Source organism: Phyllostomus hastatus, unplaced genomic scaffold (assembly GCF_019186645.2).
Source record: "Phyllostomus hastatus isolate PE091 unplaced genomic scaffold, TTU_PhHast_1.1 phas_contig_524, whole genome shotgun sequence".
NCBI lineage: Eukaryota > Metazoa > Chordata > Mammalia > Chiroptera > Phyllostomidae > Phyllostomus > Phyllostomus hastatus.
In genome coordinates, this window is record NW_025333900.1 from 6,947,010 (window position 1) to 6,971,515 (window position 24,506).

General features: G+C 38.3%; 1 protein-coding gene across 5 annotated transcripts in view; it reads left to right on the forward strand.

The window, feature by feature from the left end:
* RNF144B (ring finger protein 144B) overlaps nucleotides 1–24,506 on the forward strand; it is a 160,109-nt gene that overhangs the window by 85,706 nt on the left and 49,897 nt on the right. For 4 of the 5 annotated variants that reach the window (XM_045847114.1, XM_045847115.1, XM_045847116.1 and 1 more), the window contains one exon: nucleotides 16,729–16,926. In XM_045847114.1, the coding sequence (XP_045703070.1) occupies nucleotides 16,762–16,926 (165 nt within the window). In that variant the 5' untranslated portion in view covers nucleotides 16,729–16,761. Of the gene's footprint in view, nucleotides 1–5,204; nucleotides 5,583–16,728; nucleotides 16,927–24,506 lie in introns of those variants that run through there. The other variant, XM_045847113.1, reaches the window with a different exon arrangement.

Consider the following 24,506-nt stretch of genomic DNA (forward strand, 5'->3'; position numbering starts at 1 on the left):
TGTTTACACTGGCATCACCACAAACAAATGAGAACTGCATGCGCTGTGATGTTGTGATGGCTGTGATGTTACAAGGCATAGGAATTTTCAGCTCCATTATTTTTTAAAAGAACATGTACTATAGATTATCGATGATTTAAATTTTCTTTTATACTTATTTTTCACTGGTTAAAATAAAAGTCATTTAACATACATATTACTTACATTTTCATTTTTCCTAATGTACCATTTAACAGATGTGTCTTTTTAAATTAAATTATTGGGGTGACATTAGTTAATAAAGTTATATGTTTCAAGTGTATGATACTATAATACATCATCTGTGTATTGTGTTGTGTCTTTACCACCTGAAGTTAGTTCTTCTTGTCATCATATATTTGACCTCCTTTACCCTTAGTAATTTCAACTCCTTAACAGTTAAGGAGTAATTACATTTATACAATCCTAAAATTATTTTGGCCCTTTGAAGGCAACCGAGAGGCTGATGTGGCCAATGGTGAAAATGAGTTTGACACCCCTGCTTTACTGCCTCCCTTACCACCCCCCCATTCCTTGCTAACCACCCTACTGTTGTCTGTGTCTATGCATTTTTATTTATTTATTTTTTTGTCTTGTTCATTTGTTGCTTTCAGTTCAGCTCCATTATAACCTATGACACCACTAATCACACATGTGCTCCATGTTGACTGAGAAGTCTTCTGCAGCCCATGACTATACTCTGGTCAGGTTTTTCTTGCTGGGGCCCAGCTTGTTTTGACTTGCTCTGTTAGAGGTTGCTATGCTCTGCTGTGTATGAAATAGAACCGAGTGACGTGTCCCCAGCATTTGGAAAACTTTTGTTTTTAAGTCTGAGGTAACTAGATGATCATTTCTGAGTTAAATTTTGACTTTCCATGTATAGTTTGACTTCCATCCCCACATGAGTATATCTCTGGCATAGTTTATATCACATTGTTTTGTAATGTTCTTAATTTCATCTTGTACTGGGTCTTACTCTTAGTTTTATACTCAATATTCTTGATAAAGGTTGACTTGAATATATAAGTTGAGCACCATTAGATGCAACAGAAAAACGCAAATGAAACTGTAGCTATTTGGAAATGAGAAGTGACCACATAGACAGTGGCAGAACACCATGACCTTTGCCTTAAATTTTTTCCTGTGGAGAAAGAACTGTACCTATTGCAGAAGCTGGTTTCCCAACACTTGTGTTCTGTCATCTGATTTCTTGAAACTGAAAAAATCATTAAAACAATTTTATGTTTTAACACAGAATATAACTAAGATGTCACATCTAAGTTACATAACTTACATATTAAGGTAGATTAGAAGGTTAATTTCAACAGCAGAAGAATGAATCTTGAATTTTCTTCATATTAAAGAGAACACTTTTCCAAAGAAGAAATCCCACATGTTGATTCTCCCCTTTTGTAGGACTACAGTGCATTTTACAGTATGTATCTATTATCTATTGATATTATCTATTATATACTAAAGCATATATTATATATAAGAGTCTTACACATAAATATCTAGTAATCTAGTATATATGTTTCTATATAGTTTTGCCTCATATATAGGGAAAATGTTAACTATGCTTTGGATTTATTTATTTTTTAAATATAACTATAGATGTCTTACACATTAATACAATACTATGGTTTGGACTACTTACCATTCATGTCAACATGTGGTTTTCCTTTTCTTAAAGTAAGTCTGTAATTCTGATTAGGAAATAATTCTTTATTATGATGAAGGTCAACATGGACTATAATCTCTATAATTTGTAATATTATGCCCATTATTGCTGAGAAAGATAAAAACCACTTTTGTAGATGATAGTGGCTGGATTCTACTTCTCAGTCTGAGATATCAAAATTTACATGCACTTTTCCAGTCTAAAAGAAGCAGTTCCTTCTTAGACTTATTTGAGGGCTTCTTTTTAATTTGCCCTTTAAATACTGGTGTTCCTTTGGTCCTCTTTGATGATCCCTTTTTTCCACATCCCCTTTTCCTCCCTTCTTAGATGACACACACTGACTGAGTTCCTATTGTGTAGCAGGACTGGCCCGTGCTGGGCAGCCAAGCAGGTTGGGTACTGCACAGCTCCAGCCACCCCATGGATTGGATAGTGTCATCTCCTTTAACCTCACAGAAACCTATGAGAGGCATATCATCACTTTTATCTTATAGATGAGAAAACTGAGTTTTGAGTATGTTAAAAACTTGTTTGAACTTACGTAATAATGAATGGATGATAGAGTTTGTGTGGGTTCAAAGCCTCTGATTCTCTCAACAGCATGCTGACTTTTGTGGATGATTTCAGCTCTTGGTCATCTCATCCCCGGCCACAACCTAAATGATGGTAATTCCTAGAAGACTCTCTACCCCAGATCTCTCTGTGTTGCCGGCCTACTAGACAAGTCTTCCAGTATGTCCTGGAGGCACCTCAGATTCTGCAGAACCAAAATGAATTAATCATGATTTTCCTTACAACTGCTCCTCCTTTATTCCCAGTCTCAGTTAGTGGTACAGCTTGGGCTCTCCTCTGTCCCTTATCCCCCACATACAATCAGATCTTTCCAGTCTTAATAATATCTGTTTTTGAAATCTCTCTCCATTTGTTTCCTTCTATTTCATGTCACTTGTCACTACTGTTAGTTCAGGCTCTCATTCTTTTATTCTGAATGCATCCATTCTGTCTGAATTATAAAAAGTATCGCCTGAAATCTCACATCTCTAGGCCTTTGCATTGGCTGCTGCCTCTTTCCACCTTCCCCAATTGGCCACTTGAGGACTCAGGTTTAAGTCACTTTTCCAGGGATGTGTTCCTGAATTCCTTTATCAGCCCCTTCCCTTAAATTAAATTATGTTGCCCTTTGTTCCCATGACACGTCACATGTAAGTCTATCATGTTACTCCTCAGAATACCCCGATAATGGGTTTGCTTGTCTGACTTCTTCCCTGGACTGAGAGCTATCAGGGGACAGGGACCACATCCAGCTTTTTCTTCCAAGTATCCAGTGCTTTTCTGGGAGGAGATCAATAATTGCCTGTGGGAATGAATGAATGCACTAGGTGGACTCATTAGGCAGATCGGAAACAATTGGTCATGTAATCCTGAAGTGTTCTACATGTTTATTCAGTTCAACTAAAATTTGAATGCAATTTTTATAAACTTGCATGGTTGAAAATAATGCTGATATTTTAAAAGTATACAATATATTTTCCTTCCTCTCTGCCAGTTATAACAACAGGCAGACTGATAATTGCCTAACCCATGTTTTCATTCCTATTGGCAGCCGTATCTCCCCTTACCCCATTGATAAAAGATTATTACTCAATAGCATGATAATTTAAAAAGTGGATTCAGTCAAATTTTGGTTTAAGGTGCCAAACTTTTTGCATCAACATTAATGAATACATTCACCTCCCAGAAGGTGCTTCATGCATCTTGATTCCTATCCAGCAACAGCAGTTACTACACCAGAAAATACCTTGAGGTTGATTATCTTAGAACTTAAGCTACTGCTAAATTTGAGGTTAGACATCCATGGGGTGGTTTTCATTGATATGTACTTTTTGCATCTGAGACAGGTTAAGGTTTGATTCCAGCTCTGCTCCCTATCTGATTGAAGGCAAACACTTAAATCTCCCTGGACGTCAGTTTCCTCACTTTAAAAATTAAATGCTTAGACTAACCTAGCTAGGGGACCTTCTCAAATTCAAATATCCTCTGATTCTATTACTTTGAGTCCCCACGGTGAATTCTCTGAGTTTCTTGTTCCCCTCTCCTTTTCCTTCCTCCCCGACTAGTGGGCTGGTCCTCCTGCCTGTCCCACCACCACACATAGATATACTATACTCTTCAGCACCCAACTTTGATCTGAAGGTTTTCTTCAACATGGAGAGCCGAGAAACACTTTGCTGTGTGCTTCTCCTTCCCTGGCACACTGAGATCCCTTTCACTAAGGGTTTGCTAGTCTCTCCCCTATAGGAAGCACATTTCTGTGTGCAGTTGCAAAAGTACAGCAAGGTTGCAGAGTGAGCACAGAAAGATTCTTGTATCAGAGTAAAGACATTTGTAAATTGCAACAGATTTGGGACTGTGATTTTTGACATCTGGGGGAGCAAGTAGGTGTATATTCTTTTTAGACATTAGACAGATTGTCTAAGGTTTTGGAGAGAGGAAGGCATGCCATAGTCTCCCACAGTTTCTGGATTACTTTGTTACATTTTCTTTAATTGAGAGTACAACCTATTAGGTTACTAATTGTTCCCCACACAATTTGTTGACAAAGCATTTAAAGCAAAATCATTGTTTCATAAAGGCATGCCTGTATTTTATGAGGTAAACTAAGATGGTCTTGATTTCATTTGCCTGAATTTTCATTTTATCATTGGACACAAAAGGACAAATCAAGTACAAGGTGTTTTTTTTAATTTAAATCACTTTTTATTTTGCAGTTACAGTTGACATACAATATCATATTGCAATAGTTCCAGGTGTACACCACCATGATTAAACATTATATAACTTACTAAGTGATCATATTGATAAATCTCATACCTCTCTGACACCATACATAGTTCATCACCACCAAACCAGTATTACATGAAATGTTAGAGGGTTTTCTTGAAGGAGGAGGAGGAGATATAAAAAGAACAATAAAATGGCAATAAATACATATCTACTAACAATTTAATCTATAGATGCAGAGAATATTTCTACAGTTGACAGGTGGGCAGGGGTTTGGGGAGATGGGTTAAAAAGGTGAAGGGATTAAGTACAGAATGGTAGTTACAGAATAGTCATGCGGATGTAAAGTACAGCACAGCGAATATAGTCAATAATATTCTAATAACTAGATAGATGGTGTTCTGGTGAGATTTGCATGGGACGTGTTTCTAAAAACAGTTGTCTAGCAAGGTGGGAAGGTAGGTTGGGGTTGTTGGAGGTAGAAGAAAAAAATTTTAAAGAGCCGGGAAGGAGGGAGACAGAGGCCCTCTGGGAGGACACAGTGCAGAGAAGCAGCAAGCTCTGAAAGTCAAGAGGCGGCATGCCCCTGCCCGGGCTGGACGGAGGGCGCACGGGGCTGCCGCTAGACACCCCGCAGCAGCCGTCCCAGAAGGGACGAGAGAGGGGTACTCCCTAGTGGAGCCAGTGCTGGAAGATTGGATTACCCCAGGGCTCTGGCGGCCGGTTCGGACAGGGTTAAAAGACCATCACCTGCGGTTGAAGTGCGACTCACATGGGAAGTAGGAAGTGCGGCGCCTGCGCTTCCTGTGTAAATAAACGCGCGGCTGCGGGCGCCGCTGCTGGCGAGCAGCACCGCACGCGCTGCAAGGTTCCCGGGCACCACGGAGGCTCCTAAGGCAGTGGGTGGTTGGTTGTAGGTCCTCCTCCTCCGGGCCAATAGGTCTAGGAGCCCGAGTCCTGGTACAGACCTGCAGAGTGCAGAGCTGTCAGCTGCAGAGCTCGGAGGACGGTGGAAGAGAATGAAACAGCTCCTCCTCCCCTGTGAGCGTGCTGAAGGCTGCTGAGAAGCCCAGCAGCTGGAGGAACATAGCTCTCCAGCCAGGTAGGTTTAGTAAGCTGTTAAAAAACTGCAGGCAATAAAAATAAAGTTTAAAAAAATAAATAAAAGCTACAGGCATTGCAAGACGGGAATGGTTTTGGACTAAGAAAAACAGACAGGAAACTATGATACCATGGTTTTTAGCTCTACGTTCTGTGTCTAGTGAGTGCTTCAACCATACAGAATTGAAATCATTCCGAATGCCTTAAACACCTGTTAACTTTTAAAAATAGATGTCTTCATAAAGGTAAAAGAAACTAGTTTAATTTCTGCTAAAACAGTCTCTACAGAATGTGTTGAAAAATTCAAGGTTAGATCAAACCTCCCAATGTCTTAAGGGGAGACCAAAAGTTGGCATAACCTCAGGTGTTTACCTGCTGTTACTTGGAAATGCATAGCAGTATGTTGACACATGTAGATATGAACAAGATGTTATATTATCCATGGGATCTTGGCCATATGTTATGCTGATTATTTTGTCAAGTAATTGCTGATAAAACAGTGAAACTGTGATCTTATACTGCTCTAATCAAATTTAAGTTAAAATGAAACTGATTTCTGCTATTTCAGCAGAGAAAAGGTATTTTTGCTTGCCCCTTCCAGGGTACCTTTTGCTTTTCTTGTAGTTTCAGTGATTCTGCTATAAGTCTACTCCTGATGCATATACTTCTCTTATTCAGATTTCTCAGAAATAAATCCCCCTTTCTGGGAAAATGTCCTCTGTATTCACGGATCCACTACAGTCTCTCATGTTCTTCTTTCTGCCACACACATATCTTATCAAAACATTAGCTGGGGCTCCTAATGGGACTATCTGTCTTCTTCTATTGACTACCTTGAGATTTCTGGATGTTTGTTTGAACATAGATTCCTGGATGTTTGTATGAATTAAAAAATGTATCTAACATTTCTGATGCAGCAGTTTGGGGGTGTCTAAGCAGAAGCAAAAAATGAACTTTGCAATGACTCAGTTTTCAGGGTGTGGGTAAGAGGCAGAAGGAACCCAGCCAGTCTTCACTGAGTTGTTGGCTAATTAAAGTATCAGCTGCAGCTTTCACTGAGATGAGCCTCTTGAACCCTGGTCCTTTTCATTTGATTCCTATGCTGGTTCCTCCTTTCTTTTCTTTTTCTTTCTTTCTTTCTTTTTTTTTTTACTCTGTCCACCCTTCCCAACCCTAGTCATTTTCATGTGTAATAGTCCTTGAAGTACTTCTGGAACTATTTGAGGAGAAGAGGCAGGGAGGAATAGAACAATAGCCACAGCAAATCTACAAAGCCACTTGGAGAGAATGGTATTAGGAAATCCAAGGCTTCATTTTCTCCCAATTCATGCCTTACTCTTGCATACCTGTGTGTGGCATTTTTATCCTTTGTAGTGGGCGTAAACTGAGAAAAATAGGAAGGGAAATAAAAACCTGTTTCAAAAGTTGCCTCTGACTAATTGAAACTGTAAACGTGTAAAACGTGTAGAGAATGTTAAAAAGATGTTTAGTTGCAGAACTGGGTTGCTTGGCTTTTTATTTAAAACAAACAAAAAACTCAAACCAACCAATTTCTCCCCACCCCCAAACCAATCACCCTAGATAACTTGCTTCTACACTACTGTGCTGGAAGTGAGGTTTGAATGTGGTCACACTGTCTAAACCCAGAATTTTACAAATATTTACAGTCATCAATGCCAAATATCTTTGTGCTGAGCCCCAAGAACGTTCTCAGCATTCAAAAACCCCATTCTCATGAATGGTTTCAGTTCATTGGCAATTTAAAGGCATTCAGACTTCCAAACTAGGTCAGTTTAAGATATGTCTTTTTTTAAAAAATAATAATTAGTTTTTGGGTCTCCCAGATTATGAACCAAGTTTTCTCAGCCAAACTGTACAACAGAGAGAAGTTATGCTCTATTTAGAAAGAAAAAAGTTTATTTTATCTGTTTAGCTTCCTAGAAACTATCTTTCTCTTCAATAATATGAATACATTATATCTGAGAAAGTATATTTCAGTTTTTCTTTTTGAAAAGTACTTTCAATATTTTAGATATTTAGAAACATTTATAAGGACATGAGAATCATTTCTCTGTGGTGTTTTAAAACTAACTCTGGCTTGTGTTTTGCCCCTGGTTTGGAAAAGTGCTTGAAATTGCCAGTTTGAGGTAGAGGTCAGGAATCATGCTGAACCTAGATGTTGATAGAGGAACAAAGTCCAAACAGTTTTTGGGACTAAACTTACTTTGTGCAACTAATTATTTTGAATATGGCAAAGGGGCCAAGCTACCCCACAAGTCACGCTTTCCACTTGGGGCTGTGCGGAGTAGGTGTCTGCAGCCACTGCTCCCGAGTGCTGTGACTTTTTTGGGGGGATGCCCACCTTAATTTATAGAAGTTCCTTGGCTGCAGTAAATTACCAGGGTTTGAATTGCTGAAAGTAAATACAGATGAGAACCAGGCCTTTAATATTTTCTTTTTCCCATGCACATTCAGAAAACTTATCTACTGTAATATTGAGTGCCTACTGTTTGCCAGGTGTATGAACGCTAGGTGCTCAGCATATAAAGTATAAGCTGTGGCCTCTGTCCTCATGGAATTCACATTAACTTGGAAGTGACTTTGAACTTCCAAGCTAATGGTAGAGTGGTAGTTCTCAGTTCATGTTGTTTTACCTGAGCATGAAAAATACTTTGATGTTTGTCATCTCAACCATGGCTTCTCAGATGTCTTTCACCTGAAGAGTCATAACATCTAAGCCTATTTATTAATTATTTTAATTTTAATTTCTTTTTTCACTTTAGGCATAGTGGGAGGTCTTGTACTAATATTTTATTTTAATTAACTTTGGCATTTTTATTTACTTGGTCAATGAGTAATTGTAACCCCAATGCTTCATATTGTAGTAGTTATTTTAAAATGGAAAACAATACATTAAAGAGAATAAAAGTAATCGATGGTTTTGCAACATGGAATGAGGAAATTCTCATCTATGATTAGATCCCTTCCTTGAATTGAAAACACAACAACTTAAGTGAAATGCACATCTCATATTCATAGCTCGAGATACTTCTGATCACATGGCTGGTAGTATCTACGGAAGAGCGTGCTTGGAAAGCCTTGTCTCTTTGGTTTCTAATTCCTCTGCAGTCATAAATTTGAGTCCTACACCTTTAGTCAACTGGTTCTTTGTTTGGAAGGATAGCACAGGACATCTCATTTCTCTCTTGTGATCATACACACTGGACTTGTGGCTGAAGCTGTAAACCCACAAATTGTCCTGTGTGTGATTACATGAAACTACTTGTTGACAGTTTCCTCAGCTAGCTTACTCTTTATAAGTAGGTGCTGGATTTAATCACCTCTACACCCCTCAGCACCTAACATCTATGCAATACAGTTCTTTGTGTGTTGACTTTGTTTTCTGCATTATTGGTTTTTTAAGAAAGTGATTTGGCAAAAACATACAAAAATGAATACTCTGCACTTTGCTTAGTGTGTGATGGAGGAGATTCCTTTCCCAAACTGGTTTTAAATTTGTTTCTAATTAAAATTGCTATACGAAACTTTTAACTGTCATAAGAGAGGGCAGTATTTACATGTGCTTTTACTCATTTGGAGAAAAAACATTGATTTAGCTATTTGTACTTCAGTGACTGCAGTTTGCTGGTAAGTCATGACCCAAGAAATCAGCCCTTCTCTTCCTGTGAGCTTTTCTGAAATAACACTTCTCCTTGATTTGTTAATTACATCATTGTCTGACCTGCCTTTGAGTGGCATTCCTTCCTGCTTCTGAGCTTTGTTGTTATGCCAGGCAAGGGAAAGAAGATTATTCAGCAGGGCTGTATGAATAATTGTGGGAGACAAGGGAGCCGCTGATTAAAAAGGGGTGGGCAGGGCACATGGTGGTGTCAAGGAGGGAGCTACTATGATGAATGTAAAATTACAATGCCAAAAATATCATTGACCTGTTATTATTCTCACTCCTGCCTTCTTTGATGTTTTTTTTTATTGTTAGGAAAGGTCAGAATGGATTTCCTCCTCTTGGGCTTTACCCTGTGGTAGTAATGAGAATATGAAAAGAAGGCAAGAAGTAAAGAAATGTGCTTTTTAGAAAAAGGATCAGCATTTTGCCAATGTTAAAATTTGATATCCCAGGTGCTCTGTGCCTTACAGGGTTGAGAATTAGTTTGCCACAATGTCATGATCTTTGTTGACCATGATCTTGTATCTCTTTCCATATATTTCACCTGCATATTTTGAAGGAAAAATATAAAAATTGGATCTTTTTATTCTCACCATAAAAATTATAATTCCATGTGGTGATGAATTATTAACTAACTTTATTATGGTAATTGTTTCACAAAATATTTATAGTAAGTCATTACATTGTACACCTTCAACTTACACAATGTTCTGTATCAGCTATATCTCAATATAGCTGGAAAAAAATCAGATCTTATTAAAATGGTTGTAACAGATTTTATTCATATCCTAATTTCAAATAGTAGAGAGACTGTCTGGGACACAGTGCCTGCTAATATTTAAGATGCCCATCCTAATGGAGTGCTTGTCCTTTTCACCCACAGACAAGTTAATAGAGATATATTAGCATATCAGTTCATTTTAAAAGATAGTGGTCTTCCGATTACAAAGTTATGATATTATTGCCATCCTGGAAACTGATGAGACAAAGATGTTAAAACTAAGTAATTAAAGATTGTTTTTTTTTCATTTCTTGATTTCCTTTAAATGATGATTTGAAATAGTGGGGAAGAGAATGGAATTTCCCTTTTAGACCCGAGGCTCAGTGATCTACAGTGTTTTCCAGCAATGTTGCAGCATCACAAAGGTGAAGATTTATTTCTATCATGTCTAAAAATCAAGCAGTTATTGGGTTTATTTATTCTAAAGAATAGTTTCCAATCTATTTTATTTTTTTTTCAAATAATGACCAAGTGTCCTACGTGTGATGCCATATATTTACTCATTGGCCTTGAGCATTGTTCTTTTTAAAAATAATTAAATAGGTATAAAATATAATCGAGTAATTGCATTTCTCTAATTACTATAGAGAGGGTATGTCCTGAGGGTTTGTTTTTGCTCTCTCAGGGCAGAACTGTTTTTCTGATATTATTGGATGTACACTGGATCATCCAGTCCCTGAGTGACCAGAGAGTGGGTCAAAGGTGTAAGCCAGGAATAGAACCACAACACTGGCCAACATGGAGGTCTGCCATAAGTCCTTGCCACACTTACCACCCGTACTACCCATGGCCCTTGCTACTCTACCAGCCAGCTGGTCTACCTTCCATTCCAGACTAAATTTACGGTAGAACTTCAGCAAATGGCTAAAGAATGTCCATACTCTACTAGACTCAGTCGGTATTAGAGCCACTAATAGCTTCTATGAAGAACATAAACCAGCAGCTAAATAAATCATTGCGTTAGGCAGAGTGCCAATATCAATACAAGCTAATTTCAGATTGTGTTGAGTGGAAGCTGGTTGCCTGGCATGTCATTCTTTGTTGGTATTGGAGAGCTTTCCTAACAAGGTCTCAGAATCACTGTTTCTTTCTGCTCTACTAGAATATTGGCTTCATGAGAATCTCTCATTATGCAAGGCTGTACCTTCCCACCACCTACCCTTCCTGAAAAGGTCATTCCCCCTTGTAGTCATCCTGTATTCAAATCTTTTTTTCAGTTACCTCACAGGGATGACTTAGTGTCTTGCATGGGCATGCAAACGTTTTGAGACTATTTGTGTACCTGTTCTTCTGTTGTGTCCCTTGTTCTTGAGTAACTCTCTTAGAATTTCATGGTATAACCTGGAACTGAGACCTCACTACAGACCAACTGGATTTTTACATACATTAATATTCTGTTACATCAGTAATATCTGGTTGGTTCATTTTGGTAGCTTTCTATTTCTCTTAGTCTCTTTAATGGTGCTTTATCAATTTACTAAGTTTTAACATTTTTGCAGAAGGGTGTAAAAATTCCTAAATAACTACATAAGCATCCTAATAAAATATTATCTGTTGCAACCACATTATCTTTTTGTGGAATGGAATAACTACTGTGATTTTAGGTAGTGAAATGGGCATAAATACATTAATTAAAAGTACTTTGAATGTTGGCTCTCCCACCCTCTGTTTTTGGAGCAGATTGCTTTTTCAGGAAAATTCCTTATACATCCTGTGCTTCCAACACCACTTCTGAAGTATTCCTTTCTTTGAAAATTCCAATGAAAATACATGAGGGGGAAAAGGTGGCTTTCCTGTTCTTTCCCATCAGATAATACTTGCATCTCATATGCAAGTATTGATGTAAAAGTGTGTAATGAACACTTTTAGAGCAAGAGATGCTCAGAATAGGTGGAACTGCTGATTTCCCTTTTCTGGTAATTGAAAAATCAGCTGCTTTAGAGTGTTTTTTCTTCCTTGCACGCCCCAGCCATTCTGTCCTATTAGGTGATTAGTTATACTTAAGCAGGTGACATTTTTATAATTTGGGTGAAGTCTGCCCCTCACCAACCCCCCCCCCCCCCCAGTCCTACCACCTACCTTAGAAAGTTTAAATCTGAAGGCAGCTGTCTTTCTTTCTTTCCTTCCTTCCTCCCTTCCTCCCTTCCTCCCTCCCTTCCTTGCTTTCTTCCTTATTCCTCCCTCCCTCCCTTCCTTCCTGTCATTCTCTGGCAAAAATTATTTTCTTGTTGGGTTCCTCACACCCAGTAAGAAGTATCACATTTGTAATAATGGTAAAGTAATTATAATTGTCACTGGTTTAAATCAAGCAGTAGAGTAGAACATTGCAGTGACTTTCTTATTGTGGGTAAAATGTGAAGTATGAGGCAAAACAAGTTGAGTGAGAATGAGTTATGGGCTTTGTGGGAGGAAGACTTTTCTTGCAAACTGGAGGGGAGGAGTGACTCGTCAGTGTACCTCTGAACGTGTGGTCTCGTGAAAGGGTCAGGAGGAGCTGTGAGTGAGTTGCCAGTCTTCCTGTGCACACCCCCTCTGAATCTCGCCATTTACTAGTAGTTTGGGTTGGGGGTGAGTTTCTACTCTTGGTAGTTTCTGGTTGTGAAGACTGGTGAATTTTAACAAGACATAAATGAAGAAAACGAGGACACCATGGAGCCAGCCATTCTGATATCTCCAGTGCAGGGGAATTCATTAGTGAACATCAGGATTCTCCTGATTATTGCTTGAAGAGCTTAATTTCTAATGCATCAATGGTGAAAGGATTTCTTTTTTTTTTAATTTTTTAAAAATTTTAATCATTGTTTAAGTACAGTTTTCTTCCTTTTACTCCCATTCCAGTCCACCCACCCAACCTTCGCCACTTCCCTCCCATTACCACCCTCCCCCTAGTTTTTGTCCATATGTCCTTTAAATTTGTTCCAGGATTTCTTGTTTTATATTCTTTTTTCATGAAATGCCCACTATGTGTCATTCATTTTTAAAATGCTCACTGTTGATTTTACACAGAGTGAAAACCAAAGCGCTGGTCTTCAAACTGGGCCTGGTGAAGCCTTCAGCTTCTGTGACGGGGCCTGGGAGCCTGTTGAGGGGAAGGTCAGCAGCACCTGGCCTGGGCCTCCCAGTGTTGCTTCAACCAGCACTCCTCTGCTTCATCTTTTAGAAAGCAGTGATTTACCGGAGATTTTGTTTTCATAAAATTCCATTGCTTTAAAAACATTTGAAAGCCATCCCTTTAGGGAATTGGTGTTATTGTACACAGAAAAATAAATCACTCCTTTTTGAAGCATTATTTTGGATTGTTACATATCTCAAAGAGATGAAATATGTGCCTTCTTTCCTCTCTCTCACTGAGTCATAAGTAATTGCCCTGATTGGAATGCTTGGCATTTTTTTTAAACAAAACAGACCTCTGCTTTATAAAAAGTTTTGTCATGAAATATTTTTATATAAATAAATTTTCAAAATTTATATATATTTAAAACCATTTTATTGAGGTGTCATTGACAGACAAAAAGCTACATGTATTTAATGCACACAACTTGATGAGTTTAGAGATAAGTATACACCTGTGGAACAACGTAATGCCTATAGTTAAGAACACTGTATCGTAACCCTGGCTCTGTGGCTCTGTGGGTTGAGTGTCGGACTGTAAGCTGGGGGTGGGGCGGGGGAGGTGTTGCTGGTTTGATTCCCAGTCCTGGCTCCTGACTGGGTTATGGACTGGGTCCCTGGTTTGGGGTGTTCAACAAGCAACCAATCTGTGTTCCTCTTGCACATTGATGTTTCTCTCCTCTTTCTCCCTCCCTTCCTGTCTCTAAAATTAAATAAATAAAATCTTAAAAAAAAGAATGCTATATTGTATACTTAAAAGTTTTCTAAGAGGGTAGATCTTATATTCAGTGTTCTAATAATGTACATAAAATGATAAAGAGGGCAGAAGGAAACTTGGAGATGATGGATATATTAAATTTTTTTAACTTTGATTTCATAACTGTAGGCTATATGTCACAAACTAAGGAGTAAAATTTTAAGTATATGCTAAGGGACAAGATTATGTTTCAGATGGCCTCGATTAAAACAATTTCTAGTTCTGCCTTCCAAAGAAAACTATTTCTAAGGTATACTTTCTTAAAGGTATTAAATTATGTCTATGGTTTTTGAGAGCATTAAAAATTTGGGTCATTTAATGTCTCCTAAAAAATATTGTAGGTTGAGACTGAGAAATAATTGACTTTCTTGAAGAGCACCTAGATCTCTTATTAGGTTGAAACAGCAAGGCTTATCTATTCACTGCAGCTTTCCTCAGATGGGCTCAGAAGTGTAATTGGCATTTGTGGGGAGGCGTGGTTCTGGCCTGTGTCATTTCCCATTTTCACCACTCAGGAAGCATTTATAGGCTACTTTGCTTCTTGTTGTTTGACTTGGGATTTGTCTTTTTTAGGGGGGAAGATAACTCAGAATATGTGGTGTGAGCAGTGTAAGGAAAACAGAGATGAGAAGACAGTGGTTGGGGAAGATTGATGAGCCTTGGTGTGCTTTGGGGAGTCTTGGAGAAACAAATGGGTGATAGTTTTCTAAGCATAAACTGGGAAGAGGGGAGAGGTAAAATAATTCATTTTTATCCCTAACTTACCCTAAAGAGATTTTTTTTAACATCAAAATCCTGAATTTGATATACAGTTTGATTTGAATTTAATTTGCTCTTGAATGATAACCTATTCATAGTTAATAAAATAAGAACACTGTGTCTTGAACCTTATTGGCCCTTTCCCAAGAGGTATCATACTGCAAATCAATCACTGGTTAGCATCCTATTTTTAATCAAATCTTCTACTACCACTCATGGAGTAGGTGAAAAACCCTAAATAACTGTACATTACTGGAGTTACTAACTGTTGACTATTTCTGGTATGACATTAAGAAAGTCAGTGTAGTTACATACCATAGATTTTTTCTTTCCAACTCATTTAATTTGTTTTTTCCCTCCATTGCTTTAATACTTTTTTTTTTACCTATTACTGAGACTTAAGCAACTGGGGACCATGTAGCAGATGCTGAACATGCCATTTCTTTTGCCCCAAAATTGGGAAGAAAAAGTCTGGTTCTTATAGGGAGAAAGGGTATTTACAATTATTCTATGGAAAAATTTATTAGAATTTGCCATACTCTTATTAAAATAGTAAGAACTTCAGGATTTTGCTTTTATTTAATCAGAACATGAATTTTCTTGGTATAATATACTAGTAAACTGTGAATGTGCACGAAGCTTATTTTCACAGGTATTAATCTCTTTTAAAAGATATCAGAATATCTCTTTTAAAGATATTCTGGATAAAAACAATCTAGTGGAAGGACTTTAGTTATAATTTTTACTTTTCAGTGTAAAAATATCCTTTCCTATAGTTATGCTATGTGTGGAGACCCATTTTATTTTTGCAAAGTTTCAGTGAACTTAGGGTAGCCGTGGTCATGGACTTCACGGTTCTCTCTCTCTGTCTCTCCCTCTCCCCCTCCCCTCCTCCCTCTGCCTTCCTACTTCTCTCTCTCCCTGCTCCATCCCACCACATAATATTCACGTGTGAGCCAGCTCTGGTGTAATGGGCCAGATACTGGGCTTGGCCCCCCAAGATGGAGGTTTGAGTTTTGCTCTGCCTTGTACAAACTCGGAGAACTGTGGCAGGTTGCTTAACATCATAGGACCTCAACTCCTCTATAAAATGAAGAAGACAAATCTTATGGTTGCAAAATAATAAATGAAATATTGTACATGAAGGAACACAATTAATACTAACACCCTATTGAAATTTTTTTATTGGAGTAAGATATATGTAAGTTATTTCAAACATTTGAAGTGTATCACTTAGTGGCATTAATTGTATTTACAATGTTCTACAACCATCACACTATCCATTTCCAGAACTTTTTCAACATCCTAAACAGAAACTCTGTACTCATTAAATAATAACTTTGTTTTCTTTTCCTCCAGCTCTTGGTAACTACCTTCCTAATTTCTGTCTCCGTGGATTTGACTGCTCTAGATACTTCATATAAATGGAATCATATACCATTTGCCCTTTTGTCTCTGGCTTATTTCACTTAGCATAATGTCTTCAAGGTTCATCCTTGTTGTAGCATATATCAGAATTTCAGTCCTTTTTAAGACTGAATAATATTCCATTTTATATTTATAGCATATTTGGTTTATCCGTTCATCTATTGATGAATATTCGGATTGTTAACACCTTCTAAGTAGTGTGAAAAATGCCACTGTGAACATTGGTGTGCAAATATCTGTTTGAGTCCCCTTTTCAGTATTTTTTTGGGGGTACAGATCTAGAAGTAGAATTGCTGAATCATATGTTAGTTCTTCGTTTAGCATTTTGGGTGACATCCTATTTTTAATTATTTTTGAATCTATTGAATTGATTGTAGTGGCATGACTCCTAAATGAAGTGTTTGCTCATAGTGATTACTCTATTCCCATAGTTTATGTGGCTTGAGTCAGGGCAGTGAGGTCACCTTCAGTTTTAGGAACACCTTGCCCATGGTTTTCAGAAATGTATTCACTGTACACTTAGACATCATAGAGGGTGAGGTTTTCTCTGTTGGTATCCAACTGTGTTGGTTAAACATTAGTTGTATCACTGACTATAGTATTTTTTGCTTTGCACCTTTCTGCAGGGGTTAAGGAGACTAAAGCGGCTGAGCAGGCTGATGGGCTCAGTTGGTAGGCTGCATTATCTCACCATGACTGCCGAAAACCCGACGCCTGGAGACCTGGCTCTGGCTCCTCTTGTCACTTGCAAACTCTGCCTGTGTGAACAGTCTTTGGACAAGATGACCACACTCCAGGAATGCCGGTGCATCTTTTGCACAGCTGTAAGTTTTCCCTGATGTTTTCATCATGAGAAAATACAAAGGGAAGAGCTATGAAGGCATAGGATCCATTTCTGATCCATTACGGAGAAGCTGAGTTTGCTGCAATGTGATCCTACTTTGGAGAGTAGTGTGTACAGTTGTATACACTACTGTGGAGAGGAATTCCACATTTGGGTCTGTTTCTGAATAGTATCTTAAATGGTAAATTCTCTATATACTGGTTTTTAGGAAGAATGAAATTTGTGTGTGAAATTTAATTATTTGATGGGTAAGCACAGTTTTTCTGTTGTTAAAGTTCTAGCTAAGAAACTAAATAGAGACATTTTTAACATGTATTAGTTAACTCTCATCAGTAAGAAGTTCATGGAGTATTTTGAATGATGGAGAAATCAAGTAGTAATTTACTGAGTTTTCTTTTATATACTTGTTCAGCTCCTACAAGGCACATGGTATACCACTGTTTAACGTTATTGTATCTCCTTTTCTTTTTTCCAATTTTCACAATTTGCTGAAGGCCGCTTATTCCTCTTAATAGAGAAATGCTGTAACTCTCCAGATGTGGGTTTGTCTCTTTCAGTTTGACACTTGATACCAATGCTGGTGACCTTCATTGCACGTTTCCCTGAAGATTGGTTGGTTAGGGTATAAAGCTAGGAAACAGACTGACAAGTTCAAAGTAACTACAGAAGTGTGAGCCCAGGTGATCTTACTCAATTTTTCATTTATTTAAACATTTTTTGAGCTTCTACTATGTGCCAGGCACAGTGCTGAATGTTGGGAATATAAAAATGGGTAAGATACTTTCCACAGGGAAGATGGACACATTGAAGGAGCACCACCAGAGTGTGGTGAAGTCAGGGGTGGCTGCTGTGGCTTCCCCCAGGAGCATCCACCCACTTGGGGCTGGGAAGGTGGGAGGGGCCTCTGGGTGGCAGTGATCTCTGAGCTGAGGCTTTAACAAGAGATCGCAAACTGATGCCCATAGGCCACATTTGGCCTCAACAGGTTTCTTTCTTTCTTTCTTTTTTGATTGAGAAATTTAAAATAACAAATTTTATAAAATTTTCATGAAAAATGAAAAAACTAGTAAGATACAGCTACTCTGGGCCTGTGTTCATAGGCCCAGAAACAGATGACCCTTCCTTCATTTATGTCCCTGTCTCTCTCCTGTAAACGAGTCTATTTGAATCAACAGCACTTTAAAACTAAGGGTAGGCTGGTGAAGAGTCGGACAGGAAGAGTGCTGGCATCTCAGAATGGTAGAGGGGAGGGTCTGATGCCTAGATTCAATATTTACCATTTATCTTTGCTTTGGTAGGCCTTGTATGGGCAGACTGTTAATATTTATTATACAGACCGTACAGTAATCACTGGACAAATGACAGTTTAATACCCTGACTGTGTGAAGGAAATTGAACAGTTTAGTTACAGTGATCGGTGGTTAAATCAAGGGGACTAATGAGGAAGGAATCATTTAGGAAGTATAATCATTTATAAAGAGGCATGTTTATTACCAAGCTTTACTAAGCATTCTTTTTTTAACAGACAAATTAAGGTAAAATAAAATTTCCTTGTTTATTTAATCAACGTAGCACCTTTTTAAGCTAATTCATACCAATTTTCTTTAAAAATGTTTTTTTTGAGGGAGAATTTGGGTAGGGAGAAGCCTCAGCATGACTTTTAGGTAAAAAGGAAAGGGACTGAAATCCTTTTCATGTGTTTTGAACTCTAGGATCCAAAGATGGCAGAGAATAGCACTGTCTGTTCATTCACTCAGCAACAATCTAGTGAGCAGCATCTGTATGCCAGGAACTGTTCTAGGCTCCAGGATCTATCAGTTAAAGAAACAAAACCCAGTAGAGATCCTTGCTGTTACCAAAGCAAGTTATACAATAAACAATAGACATAATGAATAGGAAATTATAATATTGGGTGATAAGAGCTTAGAAAAAAATCTAGTAGGAGGTGAGGAGTGTGGGGCGAGGGGACATGACAGTTCAAGCAGGGTGAAGGTCTCTTGCTACGTGAGGTTCCTGCTGGTTCTGCTCATCTTGTCAGTGTGTGTTGCTTTATAGGAAGTGAGGCAATAGCTTTGTCATCTCAGGGCAGCTTTAGTTTCCTTTGGTCTTGCTTTGTTTCTGAATGCTGTGCTTAGAGAGTGAGTATTTCTCTGCCTTTTTCACACATGTTTCAGACCCTTGCTGGTCCTTGAAACAAATGAATCAGAAGCATTGGTTAAAAGCAGGATGGAAATTTTTGTCCTAGTGTTACTGGACAAAAAGCAGGGTATGGAATTCAGTTTTCATTGTGAGATGTAATAGCACAGAATTCAAGTTGGTATGTCAGTGTTGGGTAAAGAGCACAAAAGCTCGGGTTGTATTTCATATTCACAAGGAGCTGACATATTGTTTCAGTAGATTCAGTTCCCAATTAAAGACAGAACAACTGCTTCTCATATCTCCTTCAGCAGTGTAGAGGTAGGAGTTAGTACAATTAGATCGTTCTGTCATCTAGGTTCATACTTCCTTATTGCTGGGGAGTGCTCAAAAGCAGAAAGTCAAATGGCACGGTATTTTTGGTAACTCTCCAACTTTGGGACTTTTTGTACTTATAAACATTGGAACTTTTTGTACCTATAAACATTAATTTTGCTTGGCTTCCTGATACCCCATTTCCTATGACCGGCCAAAATAGTAAATTGCATGTGTCTGATTACCTCAGTGTCTGTAAATCTGCAATTGATACCAAACTCACCTGAAATGTTACTCTTTTTATTGTGAGAGCTTTTATTTCTTCTTTAAAAAACTGATTGAAAAATGTATCTAATCTTCACAGATATTAATTTGCACTCATATTAAAGAGCTCTAATATGTTTTCAAGGCTGAAAAGAAATCTGTGACCTTTTAACTTATGTCATATACTACTAATTTTCAACATTAAATGTAATTGGATGATCTCTCTCAATTATTGGCTAGGAAAGACCAAATATTTTAAATGGTTTTGCCACGAAAGTCCCTTTCTCCCCTTCATTAGGCAAATGTCTAAATGTAATGGTCTTCCTGCTAGGTATGGTGCTATACGTACATATTTTCATAGATCTAATCAAGCTTTATATACATTCTGTCCTAATCCTGTTTTCCCTAAGATATATCCCTGAACATTTGTTGTGAGGTTAAAGCCTTTTTGTTTTCAAGATCAGTGTGCTCTGGGAGTGCCGAGTAGACAGATGTGGAGTGTTTGACTTGAACACTGAATATCAGCCAGCTCATTCCCTATCTTTAGGGAGACCTGGCCTTTCAGTAGACATCCCTGACCTGTGTGGTCCATGGACCTGTGGCTCTGAGAAACAGATACTCCTTGAACAGAGTGTTCTACATGCAAATTATCTTGGAAAATGGTGTGTTCCCTTTCTCTCTTAGGGGGACCCAATGCATATTTGCATGTTAGAGGCTCTGTGAAATATTGTGGTTAAGAGGAAAGCAAGGGGACCCTGTTTAATTTCTTCCAAAGCATTTACATTTGATCATACAACCTTCTTTTTTTTAGTGGAATACCTGTTAACTTCCGTACAACTAGAGCTCTGAAGAATGCTGCTTTAAATTATTCCATGTAGTTAATTCTTGATTTAAGTGACATCTGGAGAAAAGAATGTGATGAATATCACTTTAAATAATCCATCAATATATTGAGTTTATTTTTAAAGGAAACTTACCACATTCTAACTGTGAAGATGATTTTTGTTAAACTGCTTGGCTTTAATATGCAGAAGAAAGTGTAGTATAAAGAAAGGTGAGCTGAATTTACATGGCAAAAATGGGTGTCACTCTCACTAGCATGACTGAAGTTACAAGTCATTAGGTGTATTATGGAGCCAGAGAAGTTAATATTTGGGAGTTATGGAAAGAGGTGTTGCAAAATTACTTGTTTTTGTAATTGACAGTTTTTGTAATTTCTCAGGAATGTTGGTCTACTAACTAATGATATGCAAACAGTCTCTCTCTCTCCTATTTAAATAATCCAAATATGCAAACTCAAATTTTCCTCTTCTGGTTTCTGCAGCACACTTTTTTTGAGATAATACCACACAAGTATAATTAAGTGAAAGACGAAAAATTCACAAAAGCCAGTTATCAGAGGAGGGTCAATTTGTGGGTTTGCTCCCTTGTGAGCAATATTTGCCTCTTTGATTTATTTTGGAAGCTATTTCTGTCAGCCGTGAACTAAAGAATAAAGAAAACACAGTTGTTGCTTGTTTTTATAACCTAGATAACTTCACCTGAAAAGAGTCGGTATGTTGGGCATGGCCTGTTTACCTTTCAAATTAAGATGGGATGTGTTGAGCAAAAAGAAAATAAAGTCCAGCCATATTCTTGCCTTTTTCCATTACGTTTTGTTGGCTCAAAGTAGTTAGAACTCCTTTTGCTATTCATTTCTCTGAGCCAAATGGATTTTCCAATGTTTAAAAAAGTGAGAGGAAATATAAAACATTTCAGACCAAACCCTTCTTTCCCTTGGGGCCTGTTGGGTGACCTTTAAGAAAAGCCCACGTATGGCCTGGGAGACATTTCAGTTTGGGAAGATTAGCTCTGTGTGTGTGTGCATGTATGTGTATATTGGTGTGTCTCAATGTACACACTTGTGCACCCATGTGGTTGGTAACTTTCGAATGAAACAAAGAGTCTGCAGTGGTTCATTTCTGGATTCTGATATCTGTATTACGAGGAAGAAATGCCAGTTTTCTACTGCCACCTCCATCTTCTTTCCCAGTGTAGCATGGTGATGAAGAGTGCAGATACAAAGCTAGGAAGACCCAGGTTCAAGTTCAGGCTTGGCCATTTAATGGTGTGCTACTTTAGGTAAAATCTTTGGCTTTTCTGAACCTTTGTTTTTTCACCTGTAGGATGAAGGGAGGTAAGGGATGATGATACCTGTCTCAAAGTGTTGTATGAGGCATCAAAGAAGACTTCCAGAAAAGCAACTAGCTCAGTGCCAAGGCCCTAGTAAATGGCTTTGCTCTTCTTTTCTTTCCTAAGTTCTGTCAGGATACTGAACTGTTCTGTTTTTCAAAAACATTTTAGAAAGAGAAAATCCTATAAAAATCTTATCTGGCTTCCTCATTAACCTTTTATAAAAAGGAAGTTATATAGGTGATTTCAAACTCACTACTCTTTTGAAATACTCAAACAGTCTAGTGGTTAGGATAGACAGAAATTTCTGTTAGATTTGTCTAAAGAGAGACTAATGGTTAGGTTTTCCAAATGAAGATCTTGAAGTAGGACTTAAAGAAAGCACAAGTACAACTTTGAAAGTGAATAGATAAGCACATTTCTGATTGGATGTAAAAGATTTGGATGGAAGAGTGTCTCAAGCTACCATTTATTTAAGAGCCTTTAGTCTCAGTAAGTATATCATAATATAATTGCTTGTTGGCTTGATATGTTTGGTCTGGTATCACTGTGTTTTTTTAAATTGATAACTCTCTGTAACTGCAAGAAATAATGAGGCATTTTATTACAGCAATGTCACAGAACAAGTTTTTGTCTCTTCTGGTCATGTGACCAGCCAATCTGTCCCAAAGCTTTAAAATTTTCTCTTCATTCCCATGTCTTCTAGTCCTGTTAAATGGACAGAAGTAAATCCTGCCTCTCTTACTCTTTTGGCTTCTAGCACTAAAATATACTTGTTTTCCTTGGGTTATCAACATTGAGTCAGTGAATTTGTCTTTCTCTTGGTTTATTTGTAAATGACTTCATTATACTCATGGATCACACTTGCTAAAAGAGTTTTAATAGAATGCTATGATGGCTTGTTTTTATTAATCAAGTCACTTGTTTAAAATACAGATTTTGACACTATATTTTTCCATTGGTGATTGAGCTGCTGCAGGTCAGATAGCATCTGAGAAACAGGAGCAAATTATAACAGCATGAGAAATGGGTTAGAGATGACTCAAGGAGGAGCTGGCTTCCTGGACCTATGATCTCATCCATGCCTAATGCTGACCACTTATTCAAGGAAAATGGTAAAATGTGGTAAGAGAGGAAAAGAGCAGCAAAAGAAAACCATATTCTTCAGGCCAAATGATTTTGTCATAGCATCATAGTCCTAGAATTGGAAGGAACCTTAGCTCTTCTAGTCCCCCACCCCCCGTCACCCTTCTAATGAAAGGAGGCCTTTTCCTGGATGCCAGTATGGTTTGGCATTTAAGAGAATGGGTCTCAAATCTGGTTGCCTGGGCTGCATTTATTCAACATATATTTATCATGCCATGTATAGCTCCGATGGTTAAGATATAGTGGTGAATAACTGGATCAAGTCCTGGTTTTTAAATAGCTAAAATTTTATTGCAAGGCACAGAGATTAACAAGTAAATACAGAAGTCAGATGATATGTGCTTTGAGGAAAAACAAAGCCAGACTGGGGGAGATAGGGAGTGCTATAGGAGAGGGGATTTCCACTATATGTTGGATGATTAGGGAAGCCTCACTGATCAGATATTTTTTTAGCAGCCACCTGAAAGACATGGGGAATAGCTGTATAGATATCTGGAGAAGAGAGTTTTAGGCAGAGGTGAGCAGTGTCTTGGTCCTACGCTGGGGATGTGCTTAGTGTGTTCAGAGCAAGGAAGCTAGTGTGAGTGAGTGTGTATGTTGGGGGGTGTGTGTGACCTGGGGGAGCAGTAGCAGATGGAGTCAGAGAGGCAGTGGCATTGGCATGGAGGGCCTTGCAGGCTACGGTAAGGATTCAGGCTTTAGTTTGATGTGAGAGCAGAAGCCTTTGGAGAGTTTTGAACCACAGAGTGACATGACCTAACATTGTTTTAAGCAGATCACCATATAGTAAGGGTTCTTCAGAGAAAGAGATCCAATAGGATGTGTGTTGCCAATATGAGATACATGAATACATATGTAAAGGAATTGGCTTACAGAACTGCAGAGGTGAAGTCTCACAATCTGTTGTCTGCAAGAGGGAGACTCAGGAGAACCAGTGGTATATAGTTCTAGTCCGAGTCCTAAGGCCTGAGGATGAGGAGAACCACTGATGTAAGTTCCCATCTAAAGGTGGGAGAAGACTGGTGTCCCAGCTCTTATACTCAGGCAGAGAGTGGAATCTCCTTTCCTTGCCTTTTTGTTCTATTCGTATCCTCAACTGGTTGGATGAGGCCCACCCACATGGGGTAGATGAAGTGTGTCTTACTTGCTAATCTCATCTTGAAACACCCTTATAGACACAATTAGAAGTAACGTGAAACCAAGTATCTGGGCACCCCGTGCCCTGCTCAAGTTGACATCTAAAATTAACCATCACAATCAGCCTGGCTGTTGCATAGGGAGTAAACCAAGAGGAACAGGGTGAATGGAGGCCAGAGATGGTAGTGGATTGAACCAGCAGGTGGTAGCTGTTAATGTCCTTGGGTAGTCTCAGTCTTCATTTTCTTTTATGTAATATAAGGATAATAATAAATCAATGCACATACAGAGAAGATGGCAGTAGGTAATCTAGATAAAGCACTTAGTGCCTGGAACACAGCTAGCATGTGTCACACTGCTGGTTGTAACCATCTAGGTTTCGCTTGAAAA